The sequence below is a fragment of the Dasypus novemcinctus genome, chromosome 1, assembly GCF_030445035.2.
Source record: "Dasypus novemcinctus isolate mDasNov1 chromosome 1, mDasNov1.1.hap2, whole genome shotgun sequence".
In the NCBI taxonomy this organism is placed as follows: Eukaryota; Metazoa; Chordata; class Mammalia; order Cingulata; family Dasypodidae; genus Dasypus; species Dasypus novemcinctus.
In genome coordinates, this window is record NC_080673.1 from 33194412 (window position 1) to 33217504 (window position 23093).

General features: G+C 37.8%; 2 protein-coding genes across 6 annotated transcripts in view; one reads left to right on the top strand and one right to left on the bottom strand.

Moving 5' to 3' along the window:
• SPMIP2 (sperm microtubule inner protein 2) overlaps window positions 1-15271 on the top strand; it is a 111034-nt gene extending 95763 nt beyond the window's left edge. Inside the window, exons 4-5 of the mRNA XM_058277375.1 lie at window positions 3803-3983; window positions 15079-15271. Of these exons, the coding sequence (XP_058133358.1) occupies window positions 3803-3983; window positions 15079-15126 (229 nt within the window). The 3' untranslated portion in view covers window positions 15127-15271. The remainder of the gene's footprint in view (window positions 1-3802; window positions 3984-15078) is intronic.
• The window catches only part of FNIP2 (folliculin interacting protein 2), a 131945-nt gene continuing 116219 nt past the window's right edge, over window positions 7368-23093 (bottom strand). For all 5 annotated transcript variants that reach the window (XM_058277229.1, XM_058277097.1, XM_004450800.5 and 2 more), the window contains 3 exons: window positions 15462-15662; window positions 12404-12519; window positions 7368-11025 (listed from right to left, as the gene is read on the bottom strand). In XM_058277229.1, coding sequence (XP_058133212.1) covers window positions 10947-11025; window positions 12404-12519; window positions 15462-15662 — 396 coding nt within the window. In that variant the 3' untranslated portion in view covers window positions 7368-10946. The remainder of the gene's footprint in view (window positions 11026-12403; window positions 12520-15461; window positions 15663-23093) is intronic.

Sequence of the window (23093 nt, forward strand, 5' to 3'; positions counted from 1 at the left end):
AGTTACTTCATATAAATTAAATCATATAATAGCTGTCGTTTTGTATCTGCTTTATTTTATACAACATGATGTTTTCAAGGTTCATCCATGTTGTAGCATGTGTAAAACTTGACTCCTTTTTACAACTGAATAATATTCCATTGTATTATATACCACATTTGTTTATCTGTTGATGGACACTTGGGTCACATCCATCTTTTGGCAATTGTGCCGCTATAAACATTGGTGTGCAGGTATCTGTTTGAGTCTCTGCTTTCAAGTCTTTTGAGGATACCTAGAAGGGGAATTCTGGATCTTATGGTGACACTATACTTAACTTTCTGAGGACCTGCCAAACAGTTTTCTACCACAGCTGCACTATTGTATTCCCACCAACAACCCCTCCAACACTTGTTCTTTTCCATAAAAGTAGCCATTAATGGGTATGTAATGGCCTCTTATTATAGCTTTGATTTGCATTACCCTAATGGCTAGTGTGTGGAGCATCTTTTCATGTCTTGTTGGCCATCTGTATATCTTCTTGGGAGAAGTGTCTTTTCAAGTCTTTGCTCATCTTTTAGTTGGGTTGTCTTTTTGTGGTGAGTTGTAGGATTTCTTTATATATTCTGGATATCAGATATATGATTTCCAAATATTTTCTCCCATTCTGTTTTACAGTCATGATGAAATCGTGTGATACACAAAAGTTTTAGATTTTTTTGCAGTTCCATTTATCTGTTGTTTTTTCTCTTGTTGTTCATGTTTTGACTGTAAAGTCTATCAAACCAATGCCAAACACAAGATCCTGAAGATGCTTCCCTATGTTTTCTTCTAAGAGGGATTTATAGTTTTGGTTCTTATATTTAGCTTTGAACCATCTTCAGTTAATTTTGTATATGGTGTGAGGTAGGGGTTTACTTCCATTATTTTGCATATGGATATCCAGTTTTCCCAGCACCATTAGTTGAAGAGACTATTCCTTCCCCATTGAGTGATTTGGCACACTTGTCTAGTTGGTTTATAGTCTCTTTCAAGTCTTCTATTTCCTTATTGATCTTCTTTCAAGATGTTCTATCGATTGTTGAATATGGAATATTGAAGTCTGCTACCATTAATGTAGAACCATCCATTTCTCCCTCCAAATCTGTCAATACTTGCTTCATACATTTGGGCTCTGTTAGTAGGTGCATTTATAATTGTTATGTTATCTTATTGAATTTATTCCTTTATCAGTAAATAGTGATCTACTTTGTCTCTCATAGTAGTTTTTGATTTAAAGTCTATTTTATCTGATATTAGTATAACTATACCATCTCTCCTTTGTTTATGATTTGCATGGAATATATTTTCCCATTGTTTCATTTTCAATCTACTTCCGTCTTAAAATTTAAAATGAGTTCCTTATAAATAGCATATTTTGGGTCATGCTTTTTTTTAAATCCATTCTGTAAATGTAGAGTTTAATCCATTTACATTTAAGGCAACTACTGAAAATACAGGACTTTCTTCCATCATGCTGCTATTTGATCTTTGTAATCCTTATACCTTTTATACCCTCACTTTTTCTATTAATGCCTAATTCCATATTTATTTGCTTTTTTGTAGTGTACCCTTTTGCATCTCTTCTGATTTCTTTCTGAATATATTTTTCAGATATTTTCTTTGTGGTTACCATAGAACATAACTTTAACATCCTAAACCCATAATAAACATTGATTTGTTAACAACCTAACTTTAATATCATACACAAACACTGTTCCTATACCTCTCCATTGCCCCACCTTTTTGTCATACTTGCTACAAATTATATATTTATATGCTGTATATCTGAAACTATAGATTTATCAGTACTCTTTATGCATTTGCATTTTAAAACCTATAAGAAGTAAAATGTGGAGTTACATACCCAAACATATAATACAAGTAGTTCTGGCATTTATATTTACTGTATGGTTACCTGTACTACAGGTCTTTATTTTTACACTGCTTCGATCCACTATCTAGTGTCCTTTCCTTTCAGTGTGAAGAACTCCCTTTAGCACTGCTTGTAGGGCAAGTCTAGTGATAATCTCCTTCATCTTTTGATTATCTGGGAATGTCTTAATCTCATTCTCATTTTTGAAAGACAGTCTTGCTGGACATAAAATTCTTGGTTGGCAATTGTTTTCTTTCAGCATTTTAAATAATTGGTCTGTCTGCTCATTGTTTGCTTGCAGTCTCCAGGAGGCACTGGGAACTGAACCTGGGACCTCCCACGTAGGAGGTAAATGCCTGACAACTGAGCCACATCTGCTCCCTGATACTGCATTCGGGCTCCTGTTTACATAACATGTTACTTTTCCCTTGCAGCTTTCAGGTTTCTTTGTCCTTGGCATTCAACTGTTTGCCTACTATGGTATGGGGGTGGTTTTCTTCAAGTTTATCCTATTTGGGGTTTGTTGGGATTCTTGAATGTATATATTCATATCTTTTGTTAAATATGGGAAGTTTTCTTGCATTGTCATTTTGAATATTCCTTCTACCCCTTCCTCTTTCTTTTCCTTCTATGTCTTCCATAATGAGTATATTGGTACACTTGATGGTGTCCACAGGTCTCATGCTCTTTTTGCTTTTGTTCATTCTTTTTTTCTTTCTGATCCTCAGCCTGAATTATTTCAATTGTCATGTCTTTGAGTTCACTGATTTTTTCTTCTTCTACCAGCTCCAATCTGCTGAAAACCTCCTGGGAAATTTTTATTTCAGTTGTGTGGTCTTCGACTCTAGTATTCCTGCTTGATTCCTTTTTAAAATTTCTCACTCTCTGAGATTCTCATATTGTTCATCATTTTCTGGCCAGTTTTTGCTAGTTGTGCAAAGATTCTGTGGGAGAATGGCACCCTAGAGCATCTTACCTCACCATCTTGGTTGACTCCAAATAAACACATTTGGAATTTATTGCCTCACAGTTTTGGAGACTAGAAGGCTTACTTCCTCCAAGCATGGGTAAAATTCTGATGCTGGCTGCAGGCTATCTTTGGGAATCCTTGGCTTTCTTGTCACATGGCAATCTCCTCTCCTTTCTCTGGCTTCTCTTTTAAGGCCTCCAGTAATTCAAACTAAGATACACCTTCATTCAGTTGGGCCAGACCTTAACTAAGAGCAGCATCTTCCAGAGATTGCATTTACAATGGGTCCATACCCCAAATATTGCAGATTATGATTAAATTGAAGTACACAATCAATCTACCATAGGTCCCCAAAGCTGACTCTTTATAATGGGAAGGTATGACGCAGATAATATTGTGATTTAGGGTTATTAGAACCTAACCAAGGACCTCAGTGGAGTAAGATGATGAAGCTTTAATCTTTTCTCTAAAACACTGTCCAAAGCCAGAGCCTGGAATCCCAAAGCTGCTTTTTCCCGAATGCCCATGACATCGCAGAATGGGCAAGCCAGGTCATCTAGGAGAACTCATCAGTCTCCTGAGGTCTCAGCCTTAATATGCTACCTTCAATAGCCAGCAGCTAGCTTGCTTGACTCCAAAAACATGAGGGGCAGTCATTATACACAGGCATATGCATCAACAAGCTTCCTGGGCAAGTGCCCCATCTGTGGAGGTATTTTCTTGCATCTCTGGTAGCTGGAGTGAGATGGAGTGGGAGAGAAGCCAGAAAATTCTCATAATGCTGGCTGATGGGTCAAATCCTTAGCTTTCCCAAGCACATGGCTAGCAATCACCTCAAATCTCAGGGGAAACAGACTAATCACAATAATCTGAAAATCAGCGACTTTTGTTTCTAGGCCTTTTAAATTTGAGAGCCAACCGCTTTGTTCTTCTTTCAGGCAACCAAAACCTTGTATTCTGGATATGCAAGGATATAGTCGTGGTGCTATTGCTTGGCATCTTGGTGATTATGAAGACACCAATCAAAGAAATTCCAAATGGGCTATCCTGGTTAGGCAGAGTAAGTCGCCAAGAGCTACCAGACCATCTAAGCTCCAAAAGCTACCTCCAAAGGAAGAGGTATGATCTTACGTTTGTTGAATCATCTTAGGAAAAAAATCAGACTGTTTTAACAAGTGAGTTAGAGAGTATTGTTAAATAGTAATACTATTAATAATCACAAATTTATAGGTGTTTTATCCTACCAAAACATTTGTAATTATATTGGATTTCTACAGGAATGTCATACACTGGGTAGGTGGATATTATTCCCATTTTATAGCTAAAGAAAACAAGATGTTGTGTGGTTCAGGCCTGAGAACTGCTTATTTATCCTATGGTTTAACCTGGAGAGAATGGCCATCCCTTTGATTTTTGAAAGCTGAGAAAGCACCAGTCTGTGAAAGGGAGTTAAATATGTAACCTCCCATAACACCCCTCACAGATTGGTTAGCATACTAAGAATATACTAGTTCAAATTTTAGTTCTTTCCCTTTACTATCTACAGAATCTCGGGCAAGTAAAATTTTCCTGTGTGGGCTTTTGTAAGTAATATGGGGCATTAGTATTTTCCCTGAATATTTTGTAGAGTTATCATGAGAATCAAGTAAAAATATGTCAACAACTATTTCCCAAGGCCCGTAGTCAAACCACTCTCCTGTTATCCTTCTTCAAAACCCACAGCACAATGCATTTTGTACTGATTTCAATATTGAGTATGACAACAAATTTCTCTGATAGAAAAGTGAATATAATTGCTTAGATACATTTGGAGATTCCTATCCCTATGTGAAGACTCTTCTCTCTCCATTGAAGAACCTTGCCAACTCACTAGAACATTGTTTAGTCTGTTGCCAGAGATCTGATTCATCAGCAATTAATTATTTCTATTTGAAACTTTCCGTGAAGGGAGCCACAGTAGTCCTCCTTGGTAGGTCCTGACCCCAGGGACATTTTGTATTGAAAAAGGGAGTAGTTCGGCAGCTAACATTCCTATGTGGTCTGAATTTTGGGTTGGCTCCAAATGAGAGGATTTATTGCAGGGTGTGTTTGAAGGGTTTCAAATTACTTGCCATCACTGACATAATTTTGTGAAGAATTAGCACTATCACAGATTAAGCTATTCCAAATGCCTCCTCCTATTGTTCATTAAATCCAATTGAGATATTTTGTTCACTAAAAAATCTTTTAAAAGACTTTAAAAAAAATTTCAAATTTACAAGACAAAGAACTCCCAATCTCTCTTCACACAGAATCATCACTTGTTAATTTGGTTTACTTCAATGCTCTTTCTTTGTATGTATGTGTATGTGTGTATAGACACACACATTTTCTTTTCTGGACCATTTGAGAGTAAATTGCAAACCTGAAGCCCCTTCACCCCTAAATATTTCAAGGTATATTTCCTAAGAACAAAGATGTTCTCTCACATAATCACAATATAATAGTAAGACTCAGGAAATTTGATATTAACACAATATGTAGTTCATATTCAAATTTTATTTAAATGTCCATTCTTTTTTATCTGATCCATAATCCAATCTAGAATCATGTCTACATTTAATCATCATGTCTCTTTAGTCTCCAATTTGGAACAGTTCCTCTTCTGGTTGTTTGATACTGAATTTTTTTTAAGAATATAGGCCAGTTCTGTAGAGTATCTCTATTTGGGTTTGCCTGATGTTTCCTCATGAGGCTATGTGTTTTTGGCAGAAATCCCAGGTAAGTTATGTAGTGTCATTCTCAGTGGATCACTTCAAGATGTACTCATGTCAGCTTAACTTATTATTGGTGATGGAACTGATCATACCCCCTCCTTTCCAGAGATGAACAAAATATTCTATCACTCAAAATAATCTCTACCAACCAGGTTTTGTTTTAAATTTGCTTGGATACTTTAGAGTCTTGTTGCCTAAGTTCACACAGTTCTGTTGATACTTCAATAATTTCTCTTCCTTGGCTGGAGCCAAGATGGATTCACCTTATAAAAATTCTCTACTGGGAAAATAATTTGAAGCAAATATTATAAATTCAAAAGCAAATTATGAATACAACATGTGCCTCCTTGTACATAGTCACTAATGAGTGACTACTATTACTATTCTTATCTAAGACACCAGCATATTTTCTATTCTTATGATCCTATCAGAAACAGTAGAAGCTGTACTAAAAGCAGCCACTAAAGGTAAAAATTTGTCAACAGATTTGAGAGAATATTAGGGAGGATTTTAAAAGCATGAACCTCTTATCAAGATAGGCAGTTGAATGGGGATATTTTATATTCACATTCTCTAGTTAGAATTTTCAATTATAAGCTTAAATTAACAGCTTAATTGCAGTATTTCTAAAAGTGCAATTTATGATCTTTAGCACTATGTATTCTTCTCATATACATTGACCCAAAATGCTCTTACAAATATTTTTAGAAATCAATTGGGAAATTTCTAAACCACTTCTATTACAGTTCCCCAAATTTCTCTAATTTTGTAAAACCAGTCTTTCAAGTTCTACCTTCAATATGTTATCTTCTCTGATTTTTTGTCATGTTTTTTCTCCACATAAATAGCCACCTAAGTGTTGTTAAATATATGTCTTGGACAGACACTTTTAGACATCATCCATTTTTTATTTCATCCCTTTGCTTGCAAATATTCCCATTGTGCCCCAGTATTCCAATACATGGACATCGGTCTCGGTCTCGGTGATGGATACATTTTTGCACTCATTCACTCATGCTGAGTGCTAGAACAGTAATTCTCAATCTTAAATGTGCGTATAAATCACTTGGGGCTCACAATGAGATATAGGTTCTGCTTCAGTAGAACTAGGATTGGGGCTGAGAGTGAGTTTTCATCAAGCTCTCAGGCAATGTAGTTGTTGCTGGTCCAAGGACCTGGAGTAGCAAAGTGCTAGAGGATTTGACACTGAATTGCGTTTTGAGCTACAAATAGGAGGGACTTGATAATGGGGCAGGCAGAGAGGAGGAAGAACAGACTTGCAGGGCAAAGGGCAATGATGCCTTTGGGGAATTACATGTGGTTCAGTCTCACTGGAGATTAGAGTACAAAGAAGAGTATGTGGTGATGTGGCCAGAGAGGAGGAATATGGAAAACTCAGTATCTACTAAAATCATGGAATTGACACATTGCACTGTTATGTAAAGCAGAATTACGTTTTTGGCTCAGCTCATTATAAACAGGTTTTTTTTCTTTTTCTTTTTCCCAACGAAAGGTCCTGAAAGATTTAAAGATCATGCAGGAGATGGGATAATTCTGTAGCTTGTAGGGTCATCCTTAGTCCCGTCACTGTGCTAACCAAAATGTTTCCACATTTCCAAAACACCCTTGTTGAAAACCACTGCTATATGCAATGAAGTTGTTCCAGCATGAATTATTGGAAATGAGATCTCTAAGTTTGATTAAATGTAACAAACACTCATATGCAGCACAAGGAAAACGTTCAAGATAAATTCAAAAGGTTTATTGCACCAAATGCCACAGAGAAATGGATCAAAATAATACATGAACAAGTTTTAAGAAAAATTTCCCACACATTGACATTGGTATGTATCAACTGATCAAAAATATAAAGTCCTATCAATTTGTCTTAATGTAGTTTCAATAACAAATTCCAGAAATTTCCTTTTTAACACCACTTAAATTTAAGCATATTGCAATCCTGCTTCCAAAATAAATGGTTTGCCAAATTTTGACATTTTAAAAATGACATTCAGAGGGGGCTGTGTAAATTAGGCAAAACATTGTATTAAAATATTTCCCCCCTCCAAAGCACAACAAAAACCAAATGGTTCACATTTACCAAGAGAAGACTTTTTCAATTAATGGTGATACTATGCATGAACAAAATACTCTCAAAAGTACATATTAATGGAAAAATGTAGACATTTAAAAGAATTTTGGGGTCACTTTATATTCTTTATATTTCTGTACAATCAACTCTGGTGAAGAAACTAAAAAGCTACAGACTTAATTTTTATAAAATCGCAGTACCTAATTATAAGAGCCCAAACAGTTTAGTATCATTTAGCAAGTGGGGATTTTCCTCCCTCCAAAAAGTTAATTTTGAAAAATACGGTAAGTTTAAAAAGTTGCAATGTGTAAACGGCAATTCCATGGGATGTGAAAAGATTACAGTTACTTGCATTAAAAAACAGCACACTTCAGAAAAATGGATTGAAGCCTGTACAAAAAGCTATTTAACACTGATAAAAATAAAATACTTTGGAATTATGCACAAGTATGGAAGCTACATTTAAATTTTCATTGTCATGTTTAAATGTACACAATTAACTTTACATTCATATCACTCGTTAATTTATTAAAAATAAAACTGCAACATGCTAGAAAGAGGTCCATCACAGTAACATCGACACACTTCTGCTCTGTCATGCTTCATGATCTTGCTTTAAAAAGCAAGATGCTTACAAAAGTTACACTCAACAGGTAAGACTTAATAGTTGAAGAAACCCTAAAGATGGAATCCTGTCAACTGAGGTAGTTTTCTGGATTTTAAAAAATCTTTATTTTTTCTTGAGGTGGGCATGGGAGAGGATGGGATCCCTTTCTTGCCTCGTTAGCTAGAACAGAATGCCGCCACTGGGTAGTGGAGGATGTGTGAGTGGGTGTGACAGCAACACAATTCCATGAGATTTGTTTTCTTCTTTTCTACTTTTGGGAAGAGGTTGAATTTAAGACAGAAAATTTGAATGTTATTTAAAGGATTATAAAAGAGCAGCAACATTCTCAGTCTGTTTTTGCAGGCAAAAGATATAAGATTATATAGTGACTGGAATCCTGAATGTCTCTGAAAGAAACCACCCCCCCTGCCCCATGTGACCCACCTGTAGTTTTCCAACTGACATTTTTCCAAGAGAGTTTTAGAACATTAAAGTAAGAGGCAAATTAAATTTTCTTAGGCTTTGGGGGTGGGGTTGGGCTAAATCTTTTATATGTGAAGTTGAGAATCAGCCATTTAAAGCTCAATTTCCCCCTGTATGGGCCGAATTTTTAATTTGCCATTCTGTACACATTAAAATGAACTGATTTTGTATTTAGTTATTTTTAATGAAACCCTGCAAGGTGATGAATGAGGGAAAGTGCCCAAAATGTGTAAACAAGGAAAAGGAAACTATAGACAGATGAGGGGAATGCTTTAAACTGGTACAGATGGAAAAGATGTAACATTGGGCTATTACAATATAGTCACGTCAGGAATAACAAATGACGTGTGAGCTGAGCCACAAGTGAGGTTCATTCTCTTTCTGCAATGCAACAGAAATCAACGAGGTCATGGAATTAAGAGAATTTAAAACACCAAAACAAACTCAATTGTTAGGCTAATGGAAATATAAAAATATAAAAATGATGGAAAACTTCAATTTTATGAAAGGATACACAATGGAAGTTAAAGATCTTAAGAGTCTTAATGCACCCATCTACATTTCACAGTTTAAAAAAAGAGTAAGAGGGAGAGGTTGCAGTTCTGACCTATTGTAAGAAATAAAGCATCCAATCACCCCCCCTTCCCCGACTGGTACTGCTAGTTTACTCTCTCAAACAAATAATGAATTTAGATACATAAACGAATAAAGAGACAAATCTATATAACTTGATAACTAGAATCAGGATTTTACAAATAGAAAATTCGAAGCCATTCTAACTCCTAAAAGGATGGTTACTTCTTATTGTTAGGTATGAAAGATAAATAAAAATAATTAGAATTATTCAGCATGAAAGAGTAAAAGGAAACCAGAGCCTGGTTATGAACTGCTCTCAAGAGCTATAAGGTGCTAAGTGTTTTTGCTTTACTAAAGTAAAGCAAAATCTTTTAATGCTTAATTCTTTTAAGAGGCTTTTATGTTACCCTGGATGTCAGCACATATCTCCTGGTCAGTAAGCTAAATAAAATTTCTTTTATAGTAACAAAAACTAAGTTTTTTTTTTTAAGTGAATTATGCTAATGAATAAACAATTTTTCATTTTGGCAGGTTTTATATGATAGGTGAATGAACTTCTGGAAAGGTGTTTAAAGTATGGTTGTTTGTATTAAGTATTATAGGAAGAAAGTGGCTTTGGCTGGAAGAATTTACCAACAGAAATACTCTGGAGCATGTGAAAATAACTTTGGTAAATGGCCTCTTTTTAAAAAAAAAAAGCTCCTAAAAGCTCTAAAGTTTAAGGATAAAACATATCGTAAGAGACTCTGCAGTTTGCTGCTATAACTATTTCTTGATGGAATTAAGATGCTTCATTAATTTATGGGTTTACCATAAAGACCCTGCACCACCAATCTATCCCTAACCTACCTGTGGCTGCATCTGAAACAAAGTAAACGCCAAAAAGAAATGAAAACATTGGATCCCTGAAGCGCACTCTCTTCCCAACAGGCAAACCTCTTTCATGTTTATGTCAAACAGTAACACCAACAGCCACCAGAACTGAAGATGGGGCAATGTGGCTTTCTTCACTTCACCTTTTGTAAAAAGCAACTCCAACTTGGAATCCTGAATCCTTGTTCTGTCTTCCTAGAATAGCAAAAAAAGCTTTCTCCAGAGTTCATGCTTAAAACTCTGAAACACTTTCCTACTGGAATGTTATATTCATTTTTACCTCCCCACTCCAAAGTCACCAAAAATGTGAACAGGCCTGTCTCACTTGTCATTATTCTGCCCAAACAGCATGAGGCAATCTGTACCAACAGCTTAGTGTTTACTGTAGTGCTTGTTTCTCCTCTTAACAAAAAGGTCACTCTCTCTGTTAATTCATGGGTAACAAAAGGCCTAAGTGTTCATGAAAAACACAAATGCCATTACGTCAAGTAAACCTAAGTCTTCCAATGAAGTATCTGCTTGAACACAAACAAAAAACAAAAAAACAAAACACCACAAAAAACAAAAAGGTGGAATGACTGTTTCTACTTGCTCTTCTTATGCTTTTGATATTAGAGAGCTTATGTCTTTCTCTTTCAGTTGAGAATTTGATTTTTTTTTTTTTCTTCCAAGGAAGAACTGTCCTGAGCTTTAGCTTATAAGAGTATTTGAGCCACATATGGAGAATGAGTACTGGCAATAGCAGTCAACAGAGGCAGGTCATTAGATTCAATCCTGAATAATGAAAAAAGAAAAAAGTATTATTTTAAAATAGCATGATATTATAGGAAAGTATTATTTCTAGGTACCAAGCTTCATGGATAATTCCTTAGAACCAATGAAAAAGTATAACAGATGAAACGATGATAAAATCAATCAACTCTCCCAGTGGAGAACGCCCATGGGGGCAACGGGAGATGCAGGCAGGTGTGTTGCGCATATGTGCAGCACGCAGCTGTTCTCCCCACAGCCCAAGTTCACGCAACTTTAAGCCTATAATGTTTCTATACTCCCTGTACTTATCGTGCTTTAACGGTTTCTCCATTATCTCCACATTCCTCCAGTCAACACTCATGAATGCAGACTGACTGTGCACGTAGGCTTATATTAGTCTTAATAATTTCTTCAAAAACCTTGGAAATTTGTTTAAAGGTTTTAAAACTTAGATCCTTACCAGGCATTTGAGTCACAACATTCTGAGAGCAAATGGACACTAATAGCTGGAGCAAGAAACATCATGGCTTCAAGTGGACTTTGGCTGCCTCTCTTGAAGCAGAGGTGGAGACAGTATAGTTACTTGCGTAATGCTGCCAAGTGTTTTGAAAAAATTAGGACTGCCACAGTCTGTGGAATATGTCCTAATTCTTCATGTGAATTTCAAAAAATGAAAAAAATTACAAGTATAGCTGGTATTACTTTATGGATTTTCTATTCTTTCTCCTGTAATGCTACCAACAGGTCTAAATTCAGATGAACAAGAAGTTGTCTATACCTTTAGTGATGCTGGCCCTGACAAGGGCAGGAAGGGGACAAAGACAGGGTGAATATGATTTCCACTAGTAAGGTTCTAAGAGGACCTAGAGAGATGATCTAGGGTGAACACATTCTAATGATCCCTTCCATTGTGCTGATGATGGTCACCTGTCAGAAGCAGGGACTAGGTAAATGTAGATGGATAAGGTACACATCTGGCAATGGAAAACCTCACGTATGACACATGACTAGCGTCAGCACTGTGGGTGGGGGGGGGAATGTAAACACAAGCTGTTGATTCCTGTCTGAGAGCTTGTGAATTCAGCATCTTACTAAAATTACTAGAAATTGGCAGAGTGAGATTAAAAATGTCACTTTCTAGCATGAAAAACCAGGGAGAAGACTAACAAAGTTTACCACCAGCCTATAGTTCTGTGATGGTTTCCAGGTGTGAAACCCAGTAATAGATACAAGGAACATGCTGGGCACTGGGGAGCAGCAGAGGCACACAGCTGATGGTCACCCCAACAATTCAATGAGCCTGCCAGGTAAGGGTGGTACAGGCTAAATGTGTCAGTAGGTACAGGGCTAGGGACAGTCCTATTCACAGGGAGAAACGGCAGTACTTCACAGAACTCACCCCAGTACTACACCTAATTCTTTCACATGGACTCGTGTGTGTCCTCGAAGATACTCAGACAGCATTTTACTTTTAAGGTACATCTCCTGTAGTCTATCTTCAAGATGCATGATGCACTGTAAAGCCAAAAATATTTAAAATGAGGGCCAGAATTCAAATCTCTGCCAACATTTTTAAGAGCTAGGATTCTCATTTTATTTTTTTAAAACATATTTTTACTTATTTCTCTCCCCTTCCCCACCTTCCCCCTGCCCCAGTTGTCTGCTCTATGTGTTCATTCGCTGTGTATTCTTCTGTGTCCACTTACATTCTTGTCAGTGGAACTGGGAATCTATGTCTCTTTTTGTTGCATCATCTTGCTGCGTCAGCTCTCCATGTGTGCGGCACCACTCCTGGGCAGGCTGTCCCTATGCGGGGGACACTCCTGTGTGGCATGGCACTCCTTGCACGCATCAGTACTGAGTGTAGGCCAGTTCACCACATGGGCCAGGAGGCCCTGGGTTTGAACCCTGGACCTCCTATGTGGTACGTAGATGCTCTATCAGTTGAGCCAAATTCACTTCCTGGATTCTCTCATTTCTAAGGGCAGAGCTATAACCTTAACTTTTTCAAAAAACTTAAAAAATTATAAGGTATCTCAAACCTTGCCACTAGTAAGTATAAGAATAGGTTTTCATAATTTTTTCTAATTAAAATTAAGATTTTCACATATATCTTCCCAGTCATTCTTAAAAAGCATTTTTTTTAACATAATTGAGATTATTCTATAAGTACAATTATTTCCTCCTTTTCAAAAATTCTAACAATCCTTTCCCCATGTTATTAAATATTCTACTGATGTATTTTTTATGGTGGAAATAATTTCTGAGAATATGAAAGTACCAATATTTGCTTAACCACATAGCAATTTGCATTTTTGCATTCTTAACTTCAGAAAGAACATGGTTGAGCTTTTTTTTTTTTCATGTAGCTAAGATTTAAGATTATTTAAGTGCAATAAGCTTCTAGAAGTGGAATGGCTAGAACAAGGTTATTTGAATTTTTTTTTCTTTTAAGAGTATATTTTAACTAGGTCTTTAATAACAATAAAGAAAATAACAATTATATTTAGGACATCTCTACCCTTGGAATTATAGCCAACTTTATCTTTTAGAGAATAGCAACCATCTGTGTCTTTCACCAGAGGCAACTGCTTTTGCATTTGGCAGGCACAGCAATCCAAGCATCTTCAGTATGACACCTAATGGCAGGGATAATTCCATCATACATAATTTTCTTCTAGACCATTATGCCTGTTATTTTTCGAGGTAAAAAGATTAACAGATGCATTTGAAAATGTTGATCTTGACCATCTGGGCTGATTAGTGTCATGGAAAAAGCATCCAGTAGAGATGAAATTTTTTCAGTTTTTCATTGGCTTAAAATTCTAAATGTATTGTGCTGGGGGCAGATGAAATACAACTGGTAAGTGACCAAACAGTAATCAAAGGAAAAAGGATTTCACTAATTTCCATGAAAATATTCCCCAAATAAACAGTTAAGTGGTGAAAGCATCTTATGTTGTTTCAGTTCTTTATGGGGTAAAATACAAAGTTTTTAATAAGACTGTTATAAAATAGTAAAAAGACTATCACCTTACAATGAATATTTTATGTTAAAATAGTTAGTTCAGAATGTTTATACAGATCCCCGGAAACCTATATGTTGCAATGTGGAAATTAAGAGCAATGGTCTATATGGAATATATACTAATCTTGTAATCAAAGCATTTAGACATTTTTCTTAAAAAGTGTCCGTGATTACCAAACAGACCTGTGTTGTTTATCTTTCTGGCATTTTATTCCCAGGATGGAGTTCTTCATTTTTTTTTTTTTTTTTTAAGATTTATTTATTTATTTCTCTCCCCCTCCTCACCCTCCCCCCACCCCAGCTGTCTGCTCTCTGTGTCCATTCACCGTGTGTTTTTCTGTGTTGGCTTATACTCTTGTCAGTGGCACTGGCAATATGTGTCTCTTTTGTTGCATAATCTTGCTTCATCAGCTCTCTGTGTGTGCAGCACCACTCCTGGACGGGCTGCACTTTTTTCATGCTGGGTGGCTCTCCTTAAGGGGCACACTCCTTGCGCATGGGTCTCCCCTATGCGGGGGACACCCCTGCGTGGCACGGCATTCTTTGCGCGCATCAGCACTGCATGTGGGCCAGCTCCACACAGGTCAGGAGGCCCTGGGTTTGAACCGTGGACCTCCCATGTGGTAGACGGACACTCTATCCATTGAGCCAAATCCACTTCCCGATTTCTTCAATTTTCAACTTCTGAAATTTTAAAGTAGTTTCTGCATTTGATTTCATATCAAATTTAGCTACTTTCCCTTTTGTACTCTAAAAGCCATTTAATCACATGTGTTTAATTCAAGTGATTTTTAAGAACAATTTTAAACCGCAGATGAAATTTTCCTTGATCTTGGTTTTATCAGATTAAATAAGTTATTTATCCTATTAAATAAACAATTTTTCCTAAATGAAGCAAAAATAATTAGCTGTAGTAATTTAATGCTTAGGCAACTGAGATGACAAAAGTAACAAGAGTTATGTACTACAGAATAAAATAGAGAGTCTGAGAAATACTTGTAACAGTAAAAAACTATGAAGCCTAATTTATTGTCCTTCTTTTACAGAAAGGGAGACATCAGCATCTCAATCAGCATAATTCAGCCTGCTTCTAGAAAGAAAATTGCCTACCAATACCAACATAGAACAAAAATAAGGTCATAATAACCCATAAATGCTTCTCATATTCTCCCTGTGACAGATATCCTGCCAAGGGTATGCTTCAGTTTAAAGCCCAAATAAAGACTTTAGTGAAACGGTATTGTCAGTCTTTACAAACCATTAATACTGTTCCATGAAACTAATTATTATTTAAAATCATACTAATAGTAGTTGTTTCCTGAGTGCTTGTAATGTATAAAAAATACATTTGAATTTGTGATCTTATAATTAAATGTTGTCAAAGTGTTTTTTCACTCCATTTCTTTGGTGGTGCTATGAGACTACTTACAAAATCAGCAGGGAGGTGAAGCTTGTAAAGCTGTAAAATTGATTGAAGTAAACTGGACACCTGACTTGAGACCAAGACATCCTGGCCTAGTTTCATACTATCCGTCAATTTCCTCTGACTTGTGGCTACCTGGACGCTCCACTTATCTGTATCTGCGATAATACAGACAGCCTCAGCTATCGGCTCATCAAGCACTGGATGCTGAAAGAAAAACAACATGTATTGAGTAACTACGTGTGCTAAATACATAAATTGACTTTCACAGCCGACTAAATCAAACTGGGAGATTAGTTTATCCAGTTGAGTCCAAAAGGTCAAAGTATGGCTACTGATGAATATGCTTAAAATGCAAAATTTTAAGTGGGCAGTCATGGACAATATGGGTTAGCAGTACCTTAGGGTGAACACCGAAGCTAGTCAAGGAAAAGGGCTTTAAAAAAATGTCTAACTTCTTGAAACTGATCAAAGCATAACTGCTTCATCATCACCTTCTGACATACATACTTAGTGCCCTATGAGTATACAAAGCAATACCACAACGGGACTGTGATTCTAAGTCCCACACTACACACACAAAAACACACACACACACTTCCTAGCCAATGTAAGTGAACGAATGTTCTAGCCCTCATTTACTGAAGTTAAACTAGTACTAGCCTTTTAATATCATATAAGCTCATCCATGGCCCTATGGGGCTATTTATTGCATTTGGCTGCTCAGCATAACTTACCCCAAGAGCTTCAACCTAAATTCCCTTTGGAGAATGAAGATACAATCTGGTGGGGCTGTAATCAGGGCCCTAACCTCCTTCTATCAAGGTGTGGTGACATGACCCAGGTTGGGCCAATAAGATGCTTCTTCTCTGGGATTTCCTCTGAGTAGGAAGATGGGGCTGAAAATGGTTGGCACCACCATATTCCTAAATGAACAGCAACTATTATTAATGCCTACTATTAATAAGGCTTAATGGGTAGTTAGTAGATGGGAGATCTTGCTTCCTGGGCCTCTAGAGTTGTCTTGGTTGCTGCCTACGTCTAAGCATAAATTCTCTGGTCTTCTCATCAATTCTATGAATTCCTAATATTCTTCCAATAGAGTTCATTCTGCTTAAGTTAACAAGAGTTGTTTTTTTCTGCTTGTAACAAAGAACCCAAATGGATATACAACCTGGCCACCAGAACAATAGTTACCTGGGATTCTAAGACTTAACACCTGTGGTGGGAAGGTTGCAAAGAGAAATGCAAGATGTATGCTGTCATTTTATAATTTTAACAAGTGACTGGCTCCCTAGTCCTGCAATAATTTCTGGGTTTTGTTATTAAAGGGGAGCCTGTCCAGCTTTTTATCCCATAGATGGGGAAGAAGTGACTGATGGGCTGAATGCAAACCATGTCCAACGGGGAAAGTTTCAGGGTTTACAATATTTTTCACATCGCGTAGAATAGTCATCAGGCAAAATCTAATGATCCAACATTTATTTAAGCATCTGTTTAAATCATCTTAAACATGAGAAATAAGGAATTTAATAGAGCAGACTCTTAAATTGAGCCCAGTTTCCCCAGGATGGCTCTTATTTTCTAAATGTGTTAACCTAACGGTACAAAAAATTTCTTGTCACATAGCAACCCTTAACTCCCACCCTGTCAACCTCACCCAAAGGTTTTTGTGATTCCTCACCCCTACTCTTCTACTTACTCACATTTATACACACTATTCAAAAAGAGAGCTAAAGGCATAAGGCCTCAGCAACTTCCCTTTAAGAGTTCCTGCAAGTTCTTGCTCAATCAACATGTTGTAAATTCACAGCCAAGATGACAATGACTTGCCATTAATGTGCCTGGTCCTTATGAACAAAGGAAATGAAATTCTGGAAATTTAAAAGATTTGTATTTTGAACTCAAGCCCTTTCACTGCTTTGTATTTATATTTGTATTTATATGTATTTGTATTCATAATATGCCAGGTATGTCAGAATAGATCTATTCTGTGGATCTTTCTTCCAAGGACTTATATTGTAAAAACGCATATAAATAATCACTACTGACCATACAGAAACATATACGCAATGAGTTAAATGGATGTCAATCACCTTTCACAGTAAAATCTAGAGTTTTGTTTTATTTTTTGGTTGACCTGCAGTAGGTAATTTGGGCTCTGGGTTCTAAATGAACTCAATTTCCTATGTAATCTTCCCACTGCAAGAGTAGGGAAGAGAAGAGTGTGTCAATCCAAAGAAAACACATAGACTATAAAGTATATAATACCACCATTACAAAGAGCTTCAATTTAAGCAATGAATTGCTGGAATAAAGGCAAATAAGGCTTAATGGGTAGGTAATGGATGGAAGATTCTTGCAACATGAATTACTTCAGATTGTTATAGGTCCAGACACTATAACAAAAAGAGGTAGAGAAACTGGCTCACTTATTTTAAAAGGAGAAACTAAATGGCAAGAGAGATTAAAAAAAAAAATCTAACATGAAAAAGGAGTGTGAGGGAAGCGGACTCGGCCCAGTGGTTAGGGCATCCGTCTACCACATGGGAGGTCCGCGGTTCAAACCCTGGGCCTCCATGACCCGTGTGGAGCTGGCCCATGCGCAGTGTTGATGCGTGTAAGGAGTGCCCTGCCACGCAGGGGTGTCCCCCACATAGGGGAGCCCCAGGCGCAAGGAGTGTGCCCCGTAAGGAGAGCCGCCCAGCATGAAAGAAAGTGCAGCCTGCCCAGGAATGGCGCCGCACACGCGGAGAGCTGACACAACAAGATGATGCAACAAAAAGAGACACAGATTTCCTTGCTGCTGAAAACAACAGAAGCGGACAAAGAAGACGCAGCAAATAGACGCAGAGAACAGACAACTGGGGCGGGGTGGGGGAGGGAGAAGGGGAGAGAAATAAATAAATCTTTTAAAAAAAAAGAAAAGGAGTGTGAGTGGTTTTTAATTTTTGGAACAAAGAGGCAGAATCTGAGGTACAGTCCTGAGGAAAGACTGAAGACTAAAGGGTACAAGGGTTAGGACAAACTGATAGGAATTTGTAAACATATTCCTTGAAGAAGAGGCTGAATCTTTTTGCTGAATCTTTTCTCCCTGTATCCTTAGTATCTAGCATATGGCCTGGCATTTGAAAAATGCTGTTTACTGAATTAAAATGAATCAGGTAAGCACAAGCAAATGACAGATTTGATGAGTCTTACATTCCTTAACATGTCATGATACTGCTGTACTAGAACTACTGCTTTCTATGCATGCAGGTACCAAGAACAGGAAAAAACTAGCTGAACATTTTCAGAAGAATACCTTAAGAGATGCTATAAAACCAAAGACTGAATGACCCAAATATCCGAGTCAGGATAGCAACTGCCAATTAAAGGCCTGATACATCCATCTGCTTCTCTGAGCTTGGGGCTTGGGGTGTGGGGATTGGAGAAGAGAAACAGGAAGGTGAGGCTTGGCTGCATGATGACATTGAAGCATGAGCCAGATACAAGTCTCACTCCTGGAGACCCTGGGAAAAAGGGGGACACATTATGGATAATTAGCTTTGTAAGAAAGATTTGATAGTAAGATTCCTCTTCCTAACCTTAAACTACTTTTTGAAGGACTTTGTTATTTTGACTAAATATCGTTAGAAAAACAAAACAAAACAAAACAAGATAGATTAACCCTTTTAAAAGTTCTCATCCAAACCATTATTTTCTCACAATAAACAGGTCCTCCAATGTTTGTAGGTTTTTAAAAAATTTTAAACTCTTTATTTTGAAATACTTTCAAACCTACAGAGCAGTTACAAAAATAATACAAAAATAATATCCCATCCAGAGAACTCCAACATACCAGCCCCACCTGACTCAGATTCCCAGATTCACCAATTTGCCATATCACATTTGCCGTATCATTCTATTTACCTATCCATCAATCTATTAATTCATCTCTCTGCCTATTTACCAATGCATTTTCTAAACACCTGTGGGTTGTAAACACTATGCTCCCTGAACACTGAATATTACCATGTACATTTTTCTTTTGTTCAGATTAAAAGGACAATTTATTTGCATGACAGATTATCAAAACTGACTCAAGAATAGAAAATAGGTTGAATTAGCAATTTTAATGTTCCCACACACAAATAATAATTCTAAATTCATAATAGTCCTCAGTGTGAGCGCTGAAGCTATAAAACTAGAAGAAAACAGTAGGGATCCACGGACCAGGTACAGTCTGCTGTAGTACATCAGAGGCTGTCGTTGCTCTCTGCCACTCCTCACCCTTGGGCAGGACTTCTGCTGGCCTGGGTTTCTTGCTGAATGGGGCAATGCAGCCCTCATCAGCAGCCCAAGTCCCCGGGTCATGTGCCTTTCTCAGTCTGTGGTTACCACAGTTGCCACATCAGCTATTGATGGTCATGGAAGCACCCAGTAGCCACTTGGTGAGTTCCCCAAGCTCTGGGTCCTGCCCTGCCCTATTGTGGAGCAGTAACTCTCTCCTCGTGGTGATCAGGGCTAGTTCCCCCTGATAATAGGCACCTTCCTTTGCCTGCTGCCTGCTGGCATCATGTCACAGTGACCATGTGGCAACCATAGCTGCAGGCTTAGTTTAAACCTCCCCATGTCCCTGATACACTAACCCTGCAGCAACCAGGACCTCCCATCCAGCAGAACCTAAGGTTGCGGGGCGGGAGGCAAATTCTCCAGTTAGGTTGAGGCAAGTGGTGGTCGAGGGGCGCTCCCTGCAGAACTGTGTCATGGTTATTGACTCAAAACACGTATGTTTCTAGGTACAGCATCCCAACCTCAGTGTGTTTTCCCCAAGCTGCTCTTTCAGTCTTCTTTCTTTTAAATTTTTATTTTTTCTTATTTTTTTTCTTTTTTTAAAATTAAAGTTAATAGAACACAAGGAATGTTACATTAAAAAACATAAAAAAACAAAAAACATAGGAGGTTCCCATATAACCCACTTCCCACCCCCTGCCACATCATTTTTGTAAATTGTATTTTTTTGAAGATATATACGTCACAAAAAAAACTTACACTAAAAATGTAAGAGGTTCCAGTACACGCCACCCCCCCACCCCATTCCTCCCACACCAACAACCTCCCTCATCATTGTGGTACACTCATCACAATCGGTGAACACATTTTGGGGCACTGCTGTACTATACAGATAATAGTTTACCCTAGAGTTCACGTTCTCCCCCAGTACATTCAGTAGATTGTGGCAGGATATATAAAGTCCAGCATCTGACCCTGCAATATCATTAAGGACAACTCAAAATCCCAAAAATGCCCCCACATCACATCTCTTCTACTCTCTCCCTTCCCTCAGCAACTACTGTGGCCACTTTCTCCACCTCGATGCTAAAATTTCTTCTATTACTCGTCACAATAGTTTTATGGTAGAATATCAGTAAGTCCACTCTAGTCCATATTTTATTCCTCCATTCTGTGGACCCTGGGATGGTGATGTTCTCTTCACCTCTAGATCAAGAGGAGTCTTAGATTTCACATGGATGATGGATGCAATTCCTCTGCTACAGTTGTAGGCACTCTTGATTCCCTGGTGTGGTGGCTGACCATCTTCACCTCCCTGTTAGCTGACCTGGGAAAGACCAGCGAACCAGAGAGTAGGATTTGCCACTCTGCTGAGGCTCAGGGCCCAACTGGCACATGGGCAGTCCAGAGATTCAAGTCTTCTGAGTATGGACCATCCCTAGCGCAAACTACAGGTTCAGTAAAAGTGACAGAAGAGGCATGTGTAGAAAAGTCACATCTGAGTCCAGCTCCATCACACTCAGGAGCACAAATTCCAAAGTAGGGCCCTCTGACATGGCACAGAGCTCCAAATCCATCTGCCATGACTATATACCTTGTGGATTTCTGTAGCCTTCAGGAGAACCACTACCTAGGGTTGTATCTACTTTGGCTTTTTCTGGGGTCCTGCTGAGGTGTGTGTAAGCACGACCCTCTAATGACCTCCTGACTCTTTTTGGAAGACTCTTAGCCGTATCAACTCAATTGTCTTTGCCATATTCCCCTTTTATTCAAGGTCAAAGAGCAGTTTTTAACATTTGATCCAACATGTAGGCTGAGATATTCTGCTGGTCTGAGATGACCCTTTTATTCGAGGTCTCTTTCTAGTTGCTTCTCCATTTAGAGATTGGTAGTAATCCTTCGGCACCAGGGAGGCTCATCCCCAGGAGTCATGTCCCATGTTGGGGGGAAGGTAATGCATTTACATACTGAGTTTGGCTTAGAGAGTGGCCACATTTGAGCAACATGGAGGGTCTCAGGAGGTAACTCTTACGCACCCTACAGCTCTAGACCTAGTTCATATTTCAGGCACACAGGCTCCTAAGCATAGTCATCAGTATCAAGGGTTCATTATTGGTCCATCCTTCCTTGTTGATCTTTGCCATTGCACTTGGGCCATGTACATTTTCTAAGAACAAGGATATTTACTTATGCATCAACCCTAAGTGATGTTATCAATGTCAACAAATTTAATATTGACTAAGGCTTACAGTTTATATTCCAATTTTTTCACATGTCCCAGTAATGTCCTTTTGAGCCTTTTCTCCATCTCATTAGATCCCCTCCAGGATCATGTATTGCCTTTAACTGGCACCATCTTTTTAGCTGCTTTTGTTTTTTAAATTGTGGGATATATAAACTTCCCATCTCAACCACTCCCAAGTTCAGTGGGATTAATCACATTCACTACATTGTGGTACCATCACCACCTTCCACTCCTAAAATTTTCTCATATCCCCAAACAGAAATCCTATACCTATTTACTATTAACTCCTTGTTTCCCATCCCAGGCAACCTGTACTCTAATTTCTGTCTCTATAAGCTTGCATATTCTCCAATATTTTCTTTGTAGTTACCATGGAGTTTAAATTTAACATCCCAAAATCTGTAACAATCTCATTTACTTTGCTATCACTTAACACCAGTAGTGTACACCAACTATATTCCTAACCCCCTCCATTCCCTTTTATGTAATTCTTGTCACAAATTATATGTTTATATACTGAGTCCCAAACTACTGAGTTCTCATTACATCTTACATATTTGCCTTTTAGATCTCGTAGGAGGTAAAAAGTGGAGTTAAATACCAAAAATATGATAGTACTGGCATTTATATTTACCCATCATTACCCTTACCAGAGATCTTTTTTTCTTCTTGCAGCTTCAATCTATTGTCATTGTCCTTTCCTTTCAATCTGCAGAATTCTCTTTAGCATCTCCTGTAGGGCTGGTCTAGTGGTGATGAACTCCCTCAGCTTTTGTCTATTTGGGAATGTCTTAATTCCTCTCATTTTTGAAAGAGAGTTTTGTCAGATGTAGAATTCTTGGTTGGTGATAATTTTGCTTTAATAGCACTTTAAATGTGTCATCCCACTGCCTTCTTGCGTCCATGGTTTCCAAGAAATAGGCAGTTAATCTCTGTGATGGTCAAGCTCATGTGTCACCTTTGCTAGTTTATGCTGTCCAGTTGTTTTGTCAAGCAAGCACTAGCCCATTACTGTGAGGGTACATTTCATGGATTTCAATCATTAGGCAGTAGACTGCATGCATGGCTTATTACATCTACAATTAACAAGGGATTGCCTTCAGCAATGACAGAAGTAT